Source organism: Notothenia rossii (assembly GCF_949606895.1).
Source record: "Notothenia rossii genome assembly, chromosome: 7".
NCBI classification, from domain to species: domain Eukaryota; kingdom Metazoa; phylum Chordata; class Actinopteri; order Perciformes; family Nototheniidae; genus Notothenia; species Notothenia rossii.
The window spans coordinates 32,535,685-32,558,683 of record NC_136905.1 but is presented as its reverse complement, the minus strand read 5'-3'; the positions used below and the strand labels follow the sequence as shown (position 1 = coordinate 32,558,683).

Below are 22,999 nucleotides of genomic sequence, written 5' to 3'. Positions count from 1 at the left end.
TCTACATTATATCTGCAAGTGGATAAAAAAGGCAAAAGTAAGACAATTTGTATTTCTGCTGGAGAGTTGGAAAGTAAAAGCTAAAACCTACAAACAATTAATTTCAAAGCTACAGCTAGCAGCTGGTTAGCTGAGCTTCGCTTAGCATAAGGACTTGACACAAGGGGAAACCATTAGCTTAATGTATTACAACGTGGTGAATCTGCCAACAATCACCTCACTAGTAATTAACTGATCTAATTTGTTTTATTCGTACAAAATCAGGAGTTGCCTTTTTACAAGGGGTCTTGTGGCCAAACATGCTTTTGCTTGGCTCTGAGCAGTAACTAGCTAAACAACAAATACATAGAAAGAGTTCAGTATACACTTTGTACTGTAAATGTTGTTGTTTGTCCGGTTCGAAAGAAAATGGCCATGCCATTGTTAGCTTGCATTCACAGTTCTTTGCTATGACATCAGTAGACATAAAAATGTAATCTACTCTGAACATCCTGCTATCTGGATTTGAATCGGAATGTCGGTTCTACTCTCATTCTGTTTCTATGTTTAACACACAACCCCTCCAAAAAATGGTTTTAACACTTCACTTTTTGTACAAGCAAAAGACACAAACATGTAACATGTTCATAAGTGATCCTGTTTCCCCCTTGTTTCCACACTTTGTGGTGGGCTAACCTAACTAGCTGCTGGCTGTAGCTATATATTTAACGGGAAGATAAGAGGGTGGTATCCACCTTCTCATCTAACTCCCTGCCAGAGAGCAAACACTATTCCTAATGAAAAGGCAAACGTGTGTGCAGGTCTGCGACAGGACTGTGACAAGTCAGAAGCGCTACATGCCCATCCGCCCGACCTCCACGCACTGGCTTTCCGCCTCACTACATAGTCGACATCTTCCTGCATTGGCATTGAACGTCGGCAGTGGATGTAAATCACGAGGTGTGGAAATAATTCTTAGGCATACTTTGTTTATGGGGAACAACAGATAACCCGGAATCTGGCCATGGCCATGACCATCATTGAATTTGAACTGCAGTAATTCAAGTAATAAAGAACTGAGAAAGTTAAGCTGCACACACACACTAACTCCCAGACAACAACTTGGTCCTGCAGTACATTACCAACCCTGCTGTTTGGTGTCATTGAACAATTGAAATATACCAGCTGTGAAGCACTTTTTTATCAAAAGCCTGGCCAAGTTAGCAGCAGGCTTGCTGACAACAATCTCTGACACATCCATCTTTGGAGAAGCACTGCAATTTCTATTGATAGCATGTAAAGGGAGACAGCGAAACCTAAAGAATGACTGTCCTCACGCCGAGATATCGCTGTATCACCGACAACATCTAGAGGACACACACCACTCTGCTGGAATCTGATTATTTTAAATGCTTTTCTCAAAATTTCCTAACCATCAAAAGGACATTTCTCCACCTGAGTGTGACAGAATGAATGAGTAATTGATGGCACTGGGAATGCATGTTTTTGAGACTGATGGATTGCAAAGTCTAAGACTTCAGCTTCAATGGGAAGTTGCTGTCATAAATAAAAACATCATGACATGAACTTGTTTTATTGGAAGGGAACACATGGATACATCTATATATGACTTTGCTGTGTAGTATCTAAACCAATAACTTTTTAACAAGGAACACAAGTAAACATTGCCGCCTCCAAGTCTTGATATTCTGCAGCTAATTCAGGAAGAGACTATTTTTAAAAATGCTCCTGAATCTCCTCCCAAGTCAATTACCAGTCTGCAACTTCCCCTGGGTAACGGGGGGATTCTTTTTTTTCCTGGGTGACCTAGTTGTCTTTTGTGAGTAGGTTTTAGCCGGAGCAGTTTGACAGTCAACAGATAAGATGGATTAAGCTTTTTTTCATCCAGTTTTGATGTGAACAGCGTAAAAGCGGGTTAAATCATTGAGTTTCAGGAGTATTTTTAAATGCCTGGAGATAGTGCGATAAAGGAGCTAAACCTAAGACTTGGGCAGGGGAAGGTCAAGGTCGCGGCTTTGGAGAGCAGCTACCCGGCCACGCGGGCCAGATCTCGTCTCTCTCGGAGCCCACCTCTCATCACTTCCAGAAAAGAGACACGGAAGGAGTGAAACTAAATCCAGCGAGAGTCTGACGTGCGGCATCAAAGAGCAGCGCACCCTTTACCTTGTGTGGGTGCCTCTGTGTGTGTAGGCAAATGTGTGTGTGGAGGGGGGGTGTTTAGTTGCATTTGCGTGCATGCATGAGTGGGATGAGAGTGTGTGTGCACTGTAAAATATCATGAACAACTAGCTCCATAATTATGTTTTGATTATTTGCGAGTGCTAAAATAAAACAGCAATTAATCTGTTGATGTAAGACAGAAAATAGACGTACATATTAAACAGAGCGATGAGACATTGAAACAAAATCACATTTGGAGAATATAATTTGTACACCCCCACCCCTTCTCCCACCTCTACCTCCCCCCCAAACCTGATCTGAGGCGTGCCTCACATGCGCATAGGAGCTGACAGCCGTACAGTCACGTGACACCGCTCGGCCAATCCTGAATTCATTTGAATTTTTTTAAGCTGTGTGGTGATGAAGCCACTAGATCTTAGAAAAAAGGTGAAGGGGCGGCTGAAATACCCAACAAATCGAAAACGATACACCGGGTCAAACATGTTTGTTTATCGCGTGTCACATCGGGGTTGACACCAAGAGGGTTTTTTGGGTTGGAAACATTTCTGAGGGGACATATTTAGACACATTTTGTGGACGTCTATTCCCCCACTGCTCCTCATGTCGGTGACAGGGGAGAGTAATCCTATACACAGGCTGCTATTGTGAAATGAGAAACTAGCCTCCTTCACTGCCAGAGACCAGATGCACCTCTCCCTCTCTCTCTCTGTCCTAATCTGTAAACGACTTAAAGGAGCCTTATCTCCGGGCTCTTCTGCTTCATTTCATGCTTGATTTACTTTAATTTGTCTGATAGGGCACAAGGATTTGGAAATGGCCCATCTTTCGGTGGAAAATGTTCTGATTTTTCTCCGGCATTGTTATGTGGAGGTTTTTGACTTTTCTCTCCCCCTCTCTCTCTCATTCCTCCTCCTCCTCCATCTCCATCTCTCACCCACTCTCTCCTTCTCCCTCTTTCATTCTTTCTTTAGATGGGAAGAGGGGGGGAGTCTTGCTCCAGTGCAACAGTCGGTTTGAGTGCATTTAGATTCGAGCTAACACAGCAGAAACAAGTTTTCCATGAGGTGTGATTTTGTGATGGAGTCGTGTTTGCCTTTCAGATCCACGTTGGGCGCAGAGCAGCCGAGTGCTTCAAACCACAAAGATCTTATGTTTAAGTTAAGAGAGCACTGGCCCTCCAGTTTAGCAAGTGGGTGAGCGGCTGCTGCTGATAAAGTTGCTCCACAAAGAGGGACAGGCGACATGTCTACAGATGCCTCCAGTTCCCTTTCTGCTGGCGGAACTCAAGCACTTGCATGGCTGTCTGGCTGCTTCCGTCACCAGGACATTTTCAACCTCGCTTCCATTTAGTGACTGAATGACAGTAAAGGCAGTGAGCTATGATTAGAGAGGCCCATTTTACAAGATCCGGAATAATCTCTTGAGCAAGGCACAGAAAGTAAAATAGGCAAGGAGAATGGGCAGAGTGTACAGAGATGTTCCACTGGTGGCCACTGAGAGGCAAAGGAAAACATCTAAATGCATCCAACTGGAGTCACTGTGACTCATCTGTGGTTTGCAAAGAGTATTTAACATTCAAATCAGTGAGGAAAAAACGGATCATGAAAAAAGAGACCTCCCACATTCGTTAGATGTCTGTATAAAACAATTAAAGGAATTCTCAAATTTCAATTTCCCTGACACGACACGTCACTAACCACACCTCCGAACACAATGCGCACAAACACACGGTTAACCGCACACACACACACAAACACAGAGGAAGAAACAGGGAGACCATTGAAATTCATCTCACAGCCTGAATTTACTTAACTGCGGGTCTGTGCGCGGTGATAAACGGAGTGATGATCCGGCAACACGTCTTTATCCATGCTTTGCTTTAATTAACGGCGGCTTGTTTGTTGAAAAGATGATTAATATGCCAATGAAAATTGCATAATTGAATACCACAACACTCGCACAATCAGGGAGGAACATGCCATTTTTTATTAACTTTTTATCATCGGTATTATTATTATTTGGTATTTTAATTCACTTGACAAGCGGGGCCCACCCCCCACCACCCCTAAACAGAAAAAAATCAGGGGTGGGGGGAATTGGCGTGACCAGCGGGGCCAAGCCGGGCCCAGCTGTTCGTCACCAATGAGAGGCCTCCACAGGCGGGGGCACTGTTCCGATATCAATACCTATCAGTGTGAAGGCTGTACATGAGTGTGTCGGGGGGGGGGGGGGGGGGAGGAGAAAGTGCATTCCTATAGCCAAATGATAATGTGAAATGACCAAAGTCATGCATATGAATCCACCTATCTCAAGCTCTTGCATCCCTTTTTTTTGAAAAAAGCCTCGTAAATTCATGCATGAAAAAGAACTACAAACCGAAGTCGCTCAAATATGCTCCGTTGTTTTATAAAAAATAAGGCCAAAAGAAAATGTTCCACATGCGAGGAAGTTTCAGTTGAGCAACCCAGAGTTTACCCAGCATTATTTCCCCCTAGCGCTGCCTGCACGAGCGTCACCATGTTAATGCTAAGCACACACATCAAATATTCAACCAATTACAATGATACCTCTTAGAGAACCGTGTGCAGCTACAGCGCCCGGGAGGGTAAGCATTGCAGAACAAACATATTCAGAGAGCTAAAGAAAGACGCGATGGGTGTCGAGTCCCTAGGGGCAGAAACGGCGCACTTTAAGTCATATTTAGCAACAGCTCTTATGGATTCTTTTGTGAAATAGTTATCACAGTGAAAAAGATGGCATTGTTAAAGTGGACGCAAATTCAGCTGAAATGTGGACAAAATGGTTGGAAGTGAATTATCTTATTAAGAGCGTTGTCTGTGTGCCACATCCTACGTATCCGCACAAAACTAGAACCGAATGTAGTGACATCTTCTTCAGATGATAAGAACAGTGATTGCATTTTGCCCTATTTTAGATTATATAACTAACAACCGTGAATTTCCTTCATAAAGCCTCTTAGTATAGCGGATCAGTGACTACATTTGCATCAAGACGATGCAGCATCGGAGTACAGTGATTTGTCTAATCTCTTGTTGCATATTTCATCATCATAATTGTGAAGAAAGATGTGTGTGTGGTGGAGGGGGATGGTGTTTTCTTGACACACAGGTGATGCATATTGTATTCATCAGCAATCTCTTGAGATATAAATGTATTTGGAAAATGGGCGCACAGTGTTTACACTTAGCGCTTTGATTGCAATTAAATGTTTACATCACTCGGTACCCAGAACTCACAGAGAAGCTGATGATGGACTTTCATCATCGCTATCAGCAATCTCAGTGTCATTCATGTTTTGTGAGACTTGTCTGAAGACTTTGAATAAACCCCTGGAGGAGCGAGATAAAACCGTCCTTTTCTGAGAGAGAACTGCACATGATGCACGTCCAAATTTCTTGATTACAAGACGAAGAAGAGAAAAAAAAATAAACCTTGAATGAAAGCCTGCGCTGAAAGTTGTCAGTCCGCTGATATAACAGTCAAGTGTGTCTAAAGTCTACTTAAAACGCTTAGGTATCAGTGGAGACAGCTGCGACACCCTCGTCTTATGATTCTGTGGAGACAGTACACTATCAAACCTTTCATACCGCTCCCAAGCTACATTTCCGGTGACAAAAGCTTTGCGAAAGCCTCCTGAAGGATTCATCTATATCCTAATATTTCCAATCCAATTTAACTGGAGCAGCCGGAGTGGTCTGAGCACTAGTTTACCAATCTTTGCTTTCCAAGACTCCGCGTGCTGAAGGCTTGAGGGGTTCAATCAATGGCGCTTTGATCTCGGCTGGAACCATAATTATTTAACATTGTTACAAGGATTTCTCTAATCCATCCTACCATTAAATCCCTTTTACACCCTCATCTTCTGCAGCCTAATCTGCATCTGGGTGCTCCGTTTGTCTCCCCCCTCTCATTTCGGCGCGCCCCTCCTTCCTTGACGACACCCTGACTTTATAATGGACTTGGGTGCTGAGTTAGAAAATGCCTTGTTTACTGAGAGCAACCTGACTGAACTATTCAAATGGGATGTTGCTTCGGCAGAATTGAAACGTTTTTTTGCTGTATTTGTACTGGAGTTTGGGTCAGTTTGCTTTCATTTCCTTTGAGGCTGAATGTTTAAAAGCTTCGGCACGTAAAAAGTAAAAATATGCACAGTCGAATACAATAAAACAGAATCCTCATAGCTGTCCACATTCCTTTCCCAAGTTTCTTTAGATGAGCTGAGGGAATTTCAAAGTTCAGGTGCCCATGGTTTAATCCCATCTGTTTATTTTGCTGATCACTTTGACTCCCAACAAAAAAGGGTCTACTGTCCTTTTGCAAATATTGCGTGTCTGTGTTTCACCGTGATATAAATAGCAGCACAGGCGACCGCAAACATTTGTCGAGGCACCTGCCACAGTATCGAGGCCATCTGCTACTCCAATTCTCCTAGCATGACATATGTGCATTAAACCTGAAATGGTTATTGTTTTTGTTTTTTTGAGACTGGAAGAATCGGCCACAGACCCTTCTGGGTTGGCTGGAGTCAAAAATGAGACTCAAGAGTTTTTACATCTGAGTGAAGCTGCGTGTGCATGTTTGATGTCTTGGACAGGGAAAAGAAGGCAGCGTGTGATTTTTTTTTTGGTTTGGGCCTTTCTTTGCTCCGTCTGTGTCTGACCATCAGATAGACTCTCTGATGGCCCCTACTTCGAATGACCCCTGCTTCACCCTGGCCGACGCCCAGTTGGCACCAAGGGGCCGAACAGGGCCGGCCAGGAGAAGGGATTTTGTGGACGAGTTGATCACATGACTTCTGTCACACTCGTCTCCTCCTGCTGTATCTCCTCCTGCCATATTTTACGTGCAATATCTTAGATCCTCATGTCACTGCTGCTGACAGCTACAGTAGCATAAGTCACTCTACACAGCAAGGTGAGGAAACATGTAGTTATACTTTTATTACTATAGGTATTATTGCTGCAATGCAGTAGTGTAAGTGATTTTTATGTGACTTTAAAGATTTAAATATAGATCCTTTCAAAATATTAAGAATGATTGTATGTGTTTTATCTATATTGTCTATCATCTTTGTTAAACGCACACCTCAGCAATGTATTATAGAACATTTCCCACAATGCAACTGAGACTTATAAGCATGAACGTGTATATTCATGTGCTAAATTGCAATAAAGTAAAGCCTAGTGTATTACAATCAGTGTAGTGTTCCCCAGTTGTATGAAGTTATCAATATATCATGGCTACTGATTGGAATATATACCGTTTCCATAGTTACAGTAAAGGCAGTAGACCTGTAATCCTGCTTTTGATATTAATTAGTTTATGGAATTTGAGAAAATATGACTAAAATGACTAAATAGCACACTGAAACAAACGGTATCTCACAGGCAGAAAAGGCAGCGATCGTAATTACAGCGCTCTTAACGAACCCTGGATTTCATGACTTTCATAAGGGGGTGTAGTTTACATGAGCACGCATTTAGATAAGGCTGAGAACAAGTTCATTAGCAGAGTTAGCTAGCTAACACACACCACTCCCAATTAGCCTGGAGGAGCGTGCGTGGGAGAGAATGAGAGAGACAGAGTCAGATTCCTATCACCGGCAGTCCATGAAAATGAATAGAATAGCATGACACGCTATCTCCCAAATCAGCGGCTGATTGCGAAACATCCGTGACGAGAAATGATCACGAGACAGAGAGATCAGTGCGCAGATTTGCTTAAGGACATACTTGTGGAGAGACGAGGAGAGAGAAAGGGAACTCGCTGGGTGTTCCACATCAGAGAACCAGCACTCGGCAGTCAAGAGAGCAGAAGAGGCAGCTATCAGATTAATAGTGAGTCATTCTGTACGCTTCTCTGCCGTTACAGACAGAAAGACAATCAGAGAACAGGGGGCAATCGCGGACAGCGCTCGACACGAGTTACTAAAGTGGAGATGAAATGCAGGGGACAAAAAAAAAGTTCAATTAAAGGATGTAGATTGTAAAGGCTTTTGTTGTTACTCAGCAAAAGGGAAACGGTATGGAGGTGCTTCAATAGAATCACCAAAGCAGGTGGGCATGTTCCGAGTTAGCCCACCTCATTAAAAGGCTTCACTCTCTCTTTATGTAACGGCCATTACACATCCTATTCAGATGCACACACGGCGTGATTAAAAATTATCTGTTGGCGATCATAATCACACCTGGCTTAAACTTAAGCCAAAGAATAACAAAGAACTTTTATGAATGCCGAACTATCGGAACATTTACAAAGAGATTAAAGGGTAGACAGTCCTCAAACTAAATACATTTGCTTTTAATCGCTTTGAACAGGAAGTCATGTCATTTCAAATGTCCCTATCTGATTGTCTGATTCCCCTCTTTATTCAAATTATAACATGCCCATCTGACTTTTCCAGCACAATGGGAAAAATTAAAAAGGGAAATGACCTTTCATGGCAGCCATGATGTGAGAGTGAATGGCATTATTATGCACCGAGATTAATTTCTGCCCACTCAATACTGCCCATTGAGAAAAACAGAGGAGGGGGCACAATGTAAGTCATAGAGATGTTGAGCAAGTTGGTGCGAACATGATGAAGTACTTTGATTTTATAGTAAGGTAAAAGTAGCGATTCTGCATTGTGAAAATACGCCTTCAAAACCTTAAGTAAAAATACACAAGTAGTGGCATTGAAATATACGGTATTTAAATTACCAAAAGTTAAAGTTAAGTGTAATGGTCCATTTAGAAAAACATATATATTAAATGACTTGATTATTAATGCAGTAATGTGAAAATCACAGCTTTCTCATTTTGGGCTAATATACAGTAAATAAGGTTGTACACTGCTGCAGGATATTCAAATCAATACTTACATCTCAATGTTTATTCATTAGTTGATTTGTATTTGCCATTAGCTAATAATACAAATCTGTTAAGTAACTTAAGATTTCAGATAAATGTAATGGAGTAAAAAGTACATGCAAATAAAGAAAAAACTTGACGAAACGTGCCCAGCGTTTACTAAAAGCTAGTTATAGCTTAGCCAATAAAACCTTATATTTACTAGGTTTCCAGTGACACTATGCATCACTTTTAATAAATGCTGCTCATGTTTTGTTGGTAAAGATGTTTCTTCATTTGCACGTTTTGGCATATTTGTTTTTTTAAACTACTGTGCGTTTCTCCCAATGTAAGAATTTGGGGCCGTTGTAACGCGTGTACACCTGTTGGCCCCCGTGGTAAAGTAGCCTACAATGGAAATACTCGAATGATATTATGTAAAATGCTTAAGTAAATGCACTTCATTACATGCCACTACTGCATGTTAATCAAGAACAAAATGTGTTTTATAATAAACTTGGCTAAATTGTATAAACATATATTAGCATGTTTCTGTTAAAGCTGTGTGCTAAATGCCATTTTACTCTTCTTTAAACATCAGAGATTAGAACACAGTGCTGAAGTCTTCAGACTGGATGTCACTTGATAACTCGGAAGGCTGTAGTTTGTTAGAACATTAAATGGACATCCTCAGTGTGAGCAACAGAGCCACCTCCTCTCTCCGCTGCCTGTCCAGCAGTTTGTTTCTGAGCCTCTAATTCTCATTCTGATGGCTAAGTAGTAGGAGGAGGATAATTACAGTCAGTCATACATCTAGTCATGCTACATCCATCCCTCCTTTTCAAAGCAGTATTTTTAAGCTCAGCGTTTTCTCGCCCCAAAAGGGCCTTTTTCCCCGCATGTGATGCCTTCTTTTTGTCATGGCCCCCATAGTTCTGAGCTGACCCCCTCAGCCCTGTCTCCTGACTGATCACAGTGATGGTTTATTACTGTCGTCCCGGCGTTCTTATCTTTAGCCAGCAATGCTCATTTCCTTCCCCAGATTTAAATGCAAATGTGAAATTTAATGATAAATGCATTATCTGATAGGTGCGATAACACTGATTCACTGTCAGTATAAAATACACACCCCGGGGGGCTTCGAGCTTGCAAGCACAACTTGCCCAAATCCACTTTTTTTTCTCCCTCTCTATCTCTCTTCTTTTCTCTCTTTCTCTCCTTTTTTTTTACATGTACCTGCAATAAATTCTTGAGGTCATTTTATGCATTAAAAAGGAATCATATTGTGTGTGTTCAGCAGTGTGGGTGGAGGCTGTAGCTGAGCAGTAATTGCTGTGCAACTATCTTGTTCCATATATTATCCATCACTTTGATGAAGTTACTTTTAGTAAAAGGGCAAAACAAGACAGAAATGCATTGTAAAGTGTTCGAAAAGCATCTTCATCACATTATAAGTAAAGAAAGAATTGATAAAGCTGTTTTTTTGAGTAAACAATAGTTGGTAATTGAATGTACTATTAACTGAGTGGGCTTTCAGTCATAATAGCATGCAGACTCCTGACTCATATGTCATTTTAGTGGCTTTGTAAGGCATAATGGTTTCTTACTTTGAACAAGAAGTTCAAGCTTTGAAAATATCAGAATGTTACTTTTCCGTTTAATGCCAGACCAAATCCCAAATAAACATAGTTAAAATGCATGCAATTTAGTTATAACTTTGTGAGAGGCCCTTCGAGGCTATGTAGTAAATTGATATTCATTTTTCTTACTTGGACCATCCCATTCCTCCGGCCCCCCATGCCTGGTCTTCTCGCCCTGCACATCCATCTCCGACTCTCCTGCTTCTCGGTTGCCATCTTCCTCTCCTGCAAGGCAGAAAAACACAAGTTAAGGTGAGAATGACTCCATCAAAGTTACATTATCAGACGAATAATTTAATTAAGAATTGCATTATGGGCTTTCCGAAGGGTAGATTTTAACAAAATACAATTCCCAAAAAGCGACACACTCAATTGCCATATACAAACCAACATAAGGAAACCTTCTGAGCACCTTTTTAGACTATTTAACCCTCTTTAGTGCTTGTCTGAAATAAATGAACCCGTTGTCAGTTTTGTAACATCTGACTTGTAGAATCCAAAGAACTAAAACTGTCTTCAACATGCTTTTTCTTTTTGAACTACCGGTACTTGTACACGGGTTCTAACGATGGGACGTTTTTTTTTACTTTTCAGGGCGAAATTGAAGAGTTTACAGTAAATGGTAAAAATAAATAGAAAAAAGAAAATAAGTACTTGTTTCTTTCATGGTTATTTTTAACATTAGCATTAAAACTGGTTAAAAAGTCATTTAACTACTTTGCAATATGAATGTACTTTAACCTGTTAAGCCCTGAGCCTGTTTTTCAGGTCTCAGGCTCAAAAATGAAATTCCCAGAACAAATGGCTATATCTTCAATAAAAGGGTTAAATTAAAACATTTATAATCTTTTTTCTCAAAACAATGATAAACCTGTGAGTTGGATGTAGAAATGTCAGAATCAACATAGAATATTTTTATTTTAAAGTAAATTCAGATTGAACATAGTAAAAAAAATTAAATTATAGTGTCAGTCCAAAAAAAAACATTACTTATAGTGAGAACCACCCTTGAATGATGGGATCGGAGACTAAAAGCTTCAGGAATCCAAACTATAACATATAATAAGTACCCTGTATCAGGATTGATGCAAAACAAGTGACATTTGCCCTTTTTAGAGAGTTTTAGCAAAAAAACACTTCTGGGGTCATTTGGGTGCATTTCCATATTTCTGGAACCCATCGGTCGATGTTGATCTCTTTTTAACCGCTAGAGCCATTAGAATCGAGGGGAAGTTCCTAAAATCCATCTAAACATTACCCATTGGTGAATGAGTGATGCGTAGCCAGAATGCCCCATAACCGGAAGCTGTCATACACTCTGGTAGCTATCATAATAGCTATATATGAAAACTCAGTATTTGCTATCAAAATAACAGCTAAGGTAAAACAATGTCCCGCTTTTGCTCCGTAAAGCTCCGTGTTGTGATGTCTGTTTGCTTCCCCTGTCGGTATTCTTATACCCCTAGAATCTGTGGAATCTCAGCTTGCTAATCGATGTTTGTGCAGATCCGATATGTAAGAAGGGTATTTATACCTAGAGTTCTGTGCTAAGTGTGTTAGCATTTTTTCGCTCAGGGCTCATTACCCTTCTTGTGAGACTTGTGTTTTGTTTCGGTAAAAATGATTTGTGTCGTCAGTTAGCTGAGTTTCTTCCCGGAGGCCCCCGCCCGGTTGAACAGGTTAACTACCAGCCAGCTCCCAGCCCCTACACTGGCAATACTCATTACATTTTATATCCATTTCCTGTGACATTCAAGTATCACAATGTAAAGCCATGTGCAACATTACCATTGTGTTGTTTTGTGTATATATAGTTCTGTATATGTATATTTGCAGTGAGCTTACAGGGTCCAGCTGCATACTTGTATGTAAAAGGAGTTCCCATGAGTGCTTGCAAGAACAGGAGGAAGCCCCGTGGAACAGGAAGGAAAGCAATGTGTGGGAGAGAGGTGGCTATTTATTACCGTTTGATCTATTGTGGAGCGAGCTAGAATGTGTGTTATAGGATGTAGGGCTGATTTACAGTCTCACACAGACCATACTAAGGGATATTTGGGTATCTCTCTCCAGGATGTAAGTGCTTAAAGACCTTGTTAAACAGACTACGAGTGTGCAGTGGTAACACTGACTCTAAGATGCACTTACTGTAAAAGGAAATCTATTTTTGTATGTCTAAAACTAGCACAGTTTGTACCCAAAGTGTACAGTAAAGCTTAGTGGATTCCCCCCAGTGTGGTGCTCTGATTAAATCCAATGTGGCTGACACAGTGGTTGCAAACTCGGGGAAAAGTAAGAGGAAATGTGCCCGGGGCATGTGGTGGTGGTTGATAGTTTGTGGAGGAACATTTCTCTCACTTTTGTCACCATATCGTTTCCATCCCTTTGATGTTTTAAACCCAATAGTGGACGGTCAGGGACAGGCCTGGATTACTACAATGGATTACTCCACTTCATACGCTCAAAAAGGGGAAAAGGGATCTATGTTTACATTTATGAATTGTAAAAATATTTATATTGAAAAATGTAATAGTATGTATATGTTATACTTCTGGATTGTACATAGTGTGATAGGCATCATGAAATGTTTTAAATGATTGTTGATTGTTATGTGTGTATATGCCCAGGGACTGCAGATTAGATTTTTTTTATGCATGGTCCTTGTTCAATAAAGATATATAATAACAAGTAAATGTGAATACATACAATGGTGTGCAAGTTGTGTATTTAATATCAATCATTTAAAATGTTTTGACTTGTACACGCTTGGTTGTTTACTTCCTCTGTATGTGATCCCCCCCACAGCTCCCAAAAAGCATTTCAGAGTGTTAGTTATCACACTTCCAGCGACAACTGCCACGGGACACACACTCCTTCACTGCAGTCCGTCCTCAGTTAGGGTTAATCTCCAGATCAAGCACACACACCATGCTTGTTTAGCTATTTTTTTTTATTCTGACATGGTTCACTTCAAAGAAGGTAGCAAACATTGCCAAAAGGATGTCAGCTTTCTGCCTCACACTAAAAAAAAGGAAGATGTATACGAAAGAGAAACTGAAGGGAAGTCTGTAGAAAAATTTCCTACTTACAGTACATGAGGTCATTATGACCCAGTTGTGCTTATGCAAGGGTCTGCTTGGGTTGGCTATTTCTCCCCCCCCCCCCCCACCTCCACTACTCTCCTTTCATTTCCTAGTATACTATCAGGGAGCCCACTCATCTAAATGTATTGTTGGGCCTGGAGAACCTCTTTCGCATACTAGGCTCGTATTATGACGAGGATAACAAAAGGCGTGTATCAACAGTTCCTTCCGACGGAGTGAGTTTAAAAAAAGCATGCGAGATAACATTAAAGGCACTACCTTGATCTCAGGCGAACATGTTAAGCCCTGTAACGAAACGTATTGGAAGTGTTTAATTACAGCCCGGGAAATGAAGCTACAAGATGATTCCTTAATTAAGCAGTGATTAAGGATTTTCTGCCTTCTATCTAACACAGTTTGCAATGCATTTTAAACACAATCACCCAGGCAACCTCACAGGGAACAATGTCACAGGGCTTTGATGAAGTTTCCTGCACAAATGTCACCAACAGAGGAAGAAGTGCCGGAGCAGCACTCCGTTGCTTACACTGTGGTTTCATATAAACCTGGCCAATATGAAGAGCCATTTTTATGGTTTTCAACGACTTAAGAGTTTCTGACCTTCCTGATATAGAAACAGATTGAGGTGCTCCATTTCATTCGCGGAGGTCCACTATAAGTAATAGAGATTCTGCCTTGTTTCATCATTTGAATTGAAACCCTCTTATCAAGTGGGAGACAGATTGTCAATGATCATCCTCTACATTATCACCTAGATCATAATTTACATCTGGCTTGGTTTCCATTCCCTGTGCAATCAAATGGAGATACTTAAGGTTGAACGAGAGAACGCTGGAGGGAACAGAAGGGACGGGGGACGGGGGGGACGGGGGGGTTGAGGCGGCCTGCTGGGTGCAGGGTTGGCGGGCATGCAAGAGGAGCCAGTGAGCTGTTAAAATCAGCCCTATCGCTGCTCTATCAAAGGATGGCTCTCCAGCCAAATCGCAGTCACACGCAGCGTGCCACGCATTCAGGTCAATAAGCTTATAGGCGATTTACACAAACAATTCCTGGAGCAAGGTAGCAACAAAGTCATATTGGCTTTTTCTCTCCCTTTTAGCATTGTCTCTCCCAAGGAAGCCCTTGAAAATGTCAATCTCTGCCGTGCGACTTTAAGGAGCTCAGGGCACTTTAATCCTGACCACTGAGTCTGGAGACAGGTCGCAATTTCTGCAAAATGGAGTATAAGTATTTTTAAGTCTTCGTATGAGATTGCATATGTTACTAAATTCTAGGCTGGATGACTTTAACCCATTGCCACTTTTCCAAAGCCACCACAAGCAAGTATTGGCAATGATTTTCAGAATGTAATATGAAGAGGGGATGCACTTGTACTGCTAGTCGGTTCATATTGCATATTTGCTTGTTGATGCAGATTATGCTGCAACAGATAAAGTCAATTCCAGGAAGCAACCTTTCCCACCAAAGTCAAGCATGGCTGTAAGACTTCCTCTCTATCGGAAAAATAGGTTTGAATTGCATGCAATTTGTGGCAGGCAGAGCACTCCAATGGAGGCAGGCTATTAGCGAAATGCCTTGCCACTGTCTCTTTAAATGCCAATAAATTCCCATCATTACAGAATCTGGCAGTTTTCCTCCCTGTCTGCAGCCTGGGTCTTTATCTCGCTCTGCCTCAGTCTCTGAGTATGTAGATCTGGCCCAGTTAGATTGTCATACTTAACAAACATTAATGATTAATTTCCTGCACTGAGTCAAATGGGGCTAAAGGGATGACTCGATTCATCTTATCGCGCCACAAATTAGCATTTCCCCATATTCTCCGGCATCAACTGTGCATTAAAATTCCACATTTACCATTCTGGGCACTGGCAGCTGTGGCGAAAGCGCCAAGGAGATCTGCTGCTGTGTTTCTGGAGATTCTGATTATTTCTATCTTACACAAAGAGTGACATAATTAATTCGAACACTTCCTGTATGTTACTGACCGCTGCAGAATCACTCACCGAAAGGTTAAAAACGGTCAAGGTGGGATTGTTATTTCCAATGTTAAATCGGTGTAGCTTTGGTTCTTCACTTCCACTGTGATTAATATGTTTTTGTTACATTCTAATGTTGGTAATTTGAGGAGGAGGGCGCAAAAGAGTGCAATATGTTCAAATTAGTTGTGCTTGATGCATCCTGACACATGAACACACAACAGAATCAAGTAGTTTGAGTTTAAAAAAAAAAAACATTGACGTATTACTTCACAAAAAGAGGTTTTACATCGAGGAAATGAGATACATGAAATGACATGTAAATTTACTGTCAGAGCTAACTAAGGAAGTCGTTTGTCATCGGACGAAAAAACTTGGAGAGCACAAAGGGAACAGCTTGTGGCAACACCCTGTGCTGAACTTCACAGATAGCCAACAATAAAAGAGAGGGTGAAACTGCAAGGTGAAATTTCACAATTTCAGTAAAAAAAAAGAGAGTGTATTAAAAAGGATATCTTTCTTACAATTATGGAGCCAGGTGTGTCAATAGTGTATAAATCGTGGCTGTGGGGTCCACTATTCACAAGCAGAGCTCCATAAATGTGAAACTGACTGAGCAGTGAGATTCTGTTTTAATCGCAGGAAGAGCCAAGGTTATTTCTTTAGATATGGGGCCTTTTTTTTCTTTTCTTAAAGAGCTCTCGATATGTAGGCAGACCTCCTCTTATTCCATTTATATTCAAATACACCTCCTTCTCTCTGAGGCTCTACTACTCCAACATGCTGCTTTCAGTAACAGTAAGTTCATCAGTGAGTCAGGGACATGTTACTGCTTTATTAATAATAAGAGGTTTGTTATTCCCACACTGGAGAGGGGACTGCAGAATAGATCCTTAATAACTATTAATCCATGTGATTGGACTGTTATTGATGAATACATCTTCACGGTTGGTCTAGATTTGTCTTATTTTAAATGGTTCAATCAATCAAAATGCATCATATATTGATTGTTGATCAAATGTTTGTATGTAAAATGGGAGCTTGTAAATTAACTGTATTAAATTGTGAATTATTATGAGTAGCATAACATGGAAGTACTCTCGAAGTACAGTAAAGTGTTTATTAAAATACCTAAACATTTTACATAATTACTGTACTTTAATAAAGAATGGCTCTCATACGCTAAGTTGTACAAAAACCTATTTTAAATATATAAATGCCATTTCTTACAGTGGAATAATGGGTAATGTTACCTTTGAGCATCTAGAGATGCATTAAACTCACTGTATAGCAGCTTTCTCATTGATGTCGCACATTCAAGACAAGCACTAATGGTGTGTTGTACCCCCAGCATCCTACACACCACACCCATGAACGCACTATGAACCATGAACGCACCACAATGGCATTAACTAAACAGGCTACAGAGTCAACCATCAGCCACTTTCGAGGTTCCCAAGCCTCAGACCAAGATGGGACGTCAAGGTGCTCCATGCACTTATCTGGGGAGTCCCTTTTCTGCAAGGGTAAGGCAAATGACTTAGTCTTTGGTGGCATTCAACTTCTTGACCTTTGCGCCTTTAAGCGGCTTTGCTACTTCACCGCACTCTGATCAAAGTTAATAAGTGCTTCATATGTTAATGAAAATTGGTACTCCTCTTTGTGTTCCTACAGCTTTTTAATACCTATTATAGACTGAAACTTTTAATGGAGGTTTTAGGTCCCCCTGACAAGCCCATTTCAGAGAGTGACTACACAGATACAAGGCTAAGCTAAGACCAGAGAGTCACTGCTCAGTGGAGGAACCTTACACGGGAGACCTTATTCTCCGGGAAGCAGCAGCAGATAAAGGCCATGGGATGAGTGGCTGCTTTAAAACCCACGTTCAAGTCCGCACAGGGCTAATTACCGCACGCCATCACATTTGAGAGGGTTTAGTTAATCAAGGGGGGCTCTCTTTTTCCTCCTATAGTTGAGGAATAACACACTTAAACCAGTTAATGCTGCCAGGATTGCGTCCTGTTTAATTCACGCCACTTTCACATAAGTGGGGTAAATTTAAGCCACTCCGACATTAGTTTTTAAATAGATCTAATTGAGGAAGGGATCATGGGGAAAAAGGCTACACCTGATGATTGCGCACAACTTGCCACAAGGAAAAAATAAGTGTGGATAGTACATGATTTAGCTCTTAGGAGGCAATGGGAGACTTAGCTTCTTGTAAGCTTACTGTAGATAGCAGAGTAATACAAAAAAATCTGACTAGTAAGGCTTGTGTATGACAAGGAACAGATTACCACTTTCTCCAAAAAAGTACTATTTGACATCTGGGATTGCTATTTAGTGTTATTCATAAACATGCAGAGGAGATTTGAGGCCCTTCCTCGCATGGTTTCATCCAAAACAATGGGAATATCAAACAGCTCTGACAAGGTTCTTTGAGGATTTTCAGAAGTTGTACTTTGTCCCCCCTAGCTGTAGCCACCAGTGTGCACTGCACCATCTACTTCATAGCTACTGGGTTATTACAAGACCATATATTCCACTTTGAAGTTTGTGTAAGGGACACATTACGATGGAGACAAAGGGTAAAGCGAACGAGGCGTCGCTGGTAATTGCAATTTCCAAACAATTGCGCCGTTCAACTTTTCCCGGAGAACAAAAGGAAAACCTTATTGATACGATTACCGGGGCATAGCCTACCTGGAACATGAAAGATTTATTTTTCCTTCAATAATGTAATCCCACGAGGCACATCAGTTTAGAAGTGTGGAGAAATAATTCTAAACAATTTTTCCCTTTGAAACGGAGCGAGAAGAGGCAGACATTCAAAGCTTCGGTTCTTCATTAAAAAGTCAAATTTGTGTGCCAGTAAGAGTGGGGACACCTGGGGTATTGAAAGCCACGCGGCCGGGGGGTGGGGAGTTGAAGGGAGGGGGGGGGGGGGGGGGGGGGCGGGGACAAGTCTGTCATCTTCACACTGTAACCTGGAGCAGACCACAAATTAGCTCCTGTGATGGCAAGGTGTGACCGAAATGAAACAAACACACAAAGAAAGCAATCTAATTGAATTGGAGTTCAAAAGGGGGGGGGGATTCGGGCGCATTTGGCGATGGGGAAAGGCAGCTTTATAGTGCTGGACCTCCGAGCAGTAGCAGGTGCTGCTGAGTGTTCACAAAGGGAAGTGCTACGCTCTCCAGTGCATTGGTGTACCGTAGCACGCCTTCACAGCACTATCACAGAGGGTGGGGGGGGGGGGAGCGCTGCCGATGCCATCTCCCTCTCAGATCAAACCACTGCTCTTGGGTGGATTGCTAGCATCACATATCCGAATGAGCAGTCCTAACTCTCTGCAGTGAAAATTCCTCGCATGGATACTCCTAGTAGCTCTGCCAGGTTTGATTTTTTGAGGAATTTTATTAGAAGCCATTAGCAGTAGTTTAACTTGTTTTTGATGCTTGGCACAAGGCTTGGTTGGATATATTGTCGCAAACGTTGACTTTATTTAAATGTATTATGTCAACAGATTTCAATTAGGTTAGTTCAAATCAATAATATTAGTTGATATACAAATAATAGGTTCAACTTAATATTATTGCTTTCAACTAACGTAATACAGCTAGGTGAGATTTGTTGACTTATTTCATTGAATTAAAGTCAATGTTTCAGTTTTCTCAGTGTTCTTTGAATTGTTAGTGATCCGTACCTTTGTTGCAGAAGTACTCCATGTCTTCGCAGCTCATGTTCTCCGTCTCGAACTCGGCGGAGAAGTTCTCCTCTGCCGAGAACTCGTCTTTGGCCAAGAGCTCGTTCTCCTCGGAGACACACTCCTCCTCCTCTTCCTCCAGGCCATCCTCCAGAGGACCTGAGGGAACACAAACACAGATACACACACACACACATTGGGATATGTTCAGCAGTTTCATCACATCCTTCAGGCGCTTAAACAAAAAAGAAATGAAAGTCTTCCCCTCCTTTTGTTAAGAAACCACAAATGTAGCACAACATTGCAGCATCTCCACGTATAGACAAAGATAAGGCTATGTCAATAATAGAGAATATTGTTTTACCATAATGTTTCACAAAGGTCCTTCCATTATAGCTATTGAAAAAGCCCTAAGCGCATTCTGAAAAAAAACGAGCTGACTTGCAGCCAAGGTGAGCGTTGATGCTAATCCGCTATACCTACAAAACAAAACCTCACACAAACGGAGGGAGAAAAAAAAAAGACAAGTTCCTTTCCACACTTTTTTAAACAGGCATCAGCATGGGAGGAGGGAAAGAAAATACTTTTATTAATTTGTTAGCCTTATCACACGGTACAATGTTGATTTTCCATTTACATTCCATGCCTCCGGGTAATACACCAGTGCAATCTTAAAGGAGACACTTTTCCGTGTGATTAATGTTTTCCCCCCTCTGTGTAATATTATTTCTTTAAATCTAAATGATTCCAGAGTTTTGCTCGTAGCTGTACATCTCTTTTGGTATTTGCATATTACCATTTTGCTTCAATCAAGGGGCGCTGATGGAATTACTGTACTGCTACCTGAATTGTATTAGTCCTGAAAAACATCTCATCCGGCATTTGAATGTTATTAAGATAATGTGCATCTCTCCTTCAGAACCAAAACATGTCTGCACATGAATTAGCATAGCAAAGAAGAATGCAAGTTTAAGGTTATATTTGAAATAATGTAATAACATTTGCGTCATGCTCATAAAAAAAATCTCCTCTTGAAAAGCGCTGCATGTGAGATGTGGATGCTGTCTCTATCACAGCCTCCTGTGCATCATTCCGCAGCTCAAACAGAGTGCACTGATATCCTCTCGACACCTTTCAATGTGTTTGTTCTATTGTAGCCCGAGTGAGCCCCTCAGCTTTAATAAAGCAATAATTTCAGTTCAGGAAGTGGGGCTCTCCTGTTTCTCTTTCTTCCGCACACCGAGCCTCATAAAAGAGCCCCCTGATGTCCACAAACTGCTTGCTCTTTTCATTAGTCTTATAAATTACTCCTTTGTAGAGGGCCTACATCTGCAGGAGCCCCGGACATGAAAAGAATTAGCACACGGATCTCTAATAGACACTGCCGAGGCAGAGTGCTGCTTTTTTAAATTAGGATACAGTTTTTATGATCTTATCTGATGCCTTCTGCTGATTCGCAGAGGAGTGAAGTGAGGCGTGAAGTGACTCGATGAGTCTACCATCGCTTAAGATGATACTGAGAGATAAATATCGCAGTATCAAGGGGAGATTGTATGACTGGCGTTAAAAGCTCCTGCCAAGGCAATTGAGGACAGTGTGTGAAAGAAAGCGGGAGAAATACATTTCTATACACACTCTGTACACATTCCATTACACAGCTGAATAAGAACTGTGTGTACAACTAAACGATTCTTCCTCTGTTGCCGGCAAATACAGCAGCACCCAATAGACCTACAGTGTAGCGTGATAATAAGGGTAAAGGGAGATTCAAGATAAACTTCATGGTCAATAAGACACAAAGATTAGGTAGATAAGATGAGATAGAATTGAGGTTTAATAGACTCAGAATAAGGGCATCTCACTTCCCCACTCTCACAGATAGTAACTAAATGGAGCTTTTGCAAACTGATAGAGATACTGGAGGCCATACTGAATATGGAAAAATGAAATACTCTGAGAGACATTAAAGGGGGTCTGATGGCGACTTCTTGGCCACAGATTATCAAAGTTTGTGCGCATTCTCACGTGTTTCGTTTATTATAGAGTATTCATTGCATGGAGAGACCTGAAATTATTTCAGAGACAGCAATGATAAGAATAATGACTTTCTAAACGACCAGCACCACACTCCTAACTAATTTTCTGATAGTGGCGTCCCTGCTATATTTAGTTGTGTACTGTTTAAAATCCTGTCACATTCACTGTGTGACCCGCGCTTGTTGGTGCATTTCTATAGGGTCTGCTGACGAATCGGGCCAGAGGAATGTCTGCTGCCTCACCCTCTTATCAAGCCTCTTCGGAGTTCAGATGGCCAATGACACCATGGAGAGCACTGCACGTCGCCACGGAGAGCAACACGGTCTGCCTTCAAATGGAGCGCTCATTAAACAGACAGAAAATAGGTGATTTTGGAATAAAACACATAAAAAACACTGATTTAGATTTCTGAAGTGTCTTTAACTTATAAATGAATCTGTTTGGTCCTTGTAATATCATCTACAAAGCTTAATTTTTGCTAGTGTGACTAGTATTAAATACTGTTGACGTCAAAAATATATTTTAAAATCTGCGACAAACAAAGAAATTCAAAAAATAGAACTTAATTGATTAGCCTATCAACAGAAAGTAAATCAACTACGATTTGATAATTGATTGATAAAGAAATCTTACAGCAGGTCATTTAATTTTTGATCATAAATCAATCCTACAAAAAATCTGATTCCATCTCCTGACGCTAAGGGTATAGGTATAATTCATCAATTATATTTTAATTATAAATTTGCTTTCACAAAATTATTTTTCATAACTAGAGGTCATAATAATTTTGCAGTCCTACAATCCTCATCTTTTCCCTTAAGTCTGACAGCTATCCATGTCACATTTTTAAGTACTTATTCATGAGTTTTCCTTTCTAGAGAATGGCTTGCTTTGCTAAAATCATCCTTGCACAAAGACTGATATCTGCTCATTTTTCAATAGGATGTTTTAGGAAGCTGCACCCTGTCTGAACTTCCTCTCAATCAGGGTCAGTGTCCAGGTATCCCTTCCTTCCCCCCCAGCCTCGTCATCCACACCCTCCGCCCTGAACTGTATCATCCGCATTCATCAGACTCTTCCTCCTCCGATTAGAGAGAGAATCTCAGCCCTGTTCAAACAGTCAAGCAGCAGAGCAGCAGCAGCAGGAGCAGCCAATGCTAATAGAGACATTGGTAGCTGAATGCAGGTTTGATCACAGTGGCTCTTTTGTTCAAGGCATGGCCTCTGTCTGATAGGGATCGGCCATGCGGAGTGGAGCTCCGGAGAGGGATATGGTAATGCCCCCACTGAGTCTATAAAATGGGGTGATACTCTGAGACCATATGATGGACAGAGGATTAATGAGTCACAAACGAAGGGGAGCAGGGAAGAGAGAGTACGTACAGAGGTGGTGGAATGAGCATATCTTTCAGGAAAACACTCTGTACACGAGTCTGTGCCTCAGTGGACTAAAACAGAAAATGGGAAAAACACACTGATATGCCTCCGAAAAACTCACACTTAAAA

The 22,999-nt window shown here is 41.2% G+C and overlaps 1 protein-coding gene across 2 annotated transcripts in view; it reads right to left on the bottom strand.

Moving 5' to 3' along the window:
- zfpm2a (zinc finger protein, FOG family member 2a) overlaps window positions 1-22,999 on the bottom strand; it is a 127,004-nt gene that overhangs the window by 70,224 nt on the left and 33,781 nt on the right. For both annotated transcript variants that reach the window (XM_079641089.1, XM_079641088.1), the window contains exons 2-3: window positions 19,457-19,615; window positions 10,803-10,898 (exon numbers count right to left, since the gene is read on the bottom strand). In XM_079641089.1, coding sequence (XP_079497215.1) covers window positions 10,803-10,898; window positions 19,457-19,615 — 255 coding nt within the window. The remainder of the gene's footprint in view (window positions 1-10,802; window positions 10,899-19,456; window positions 19,616-22,999) is intronic.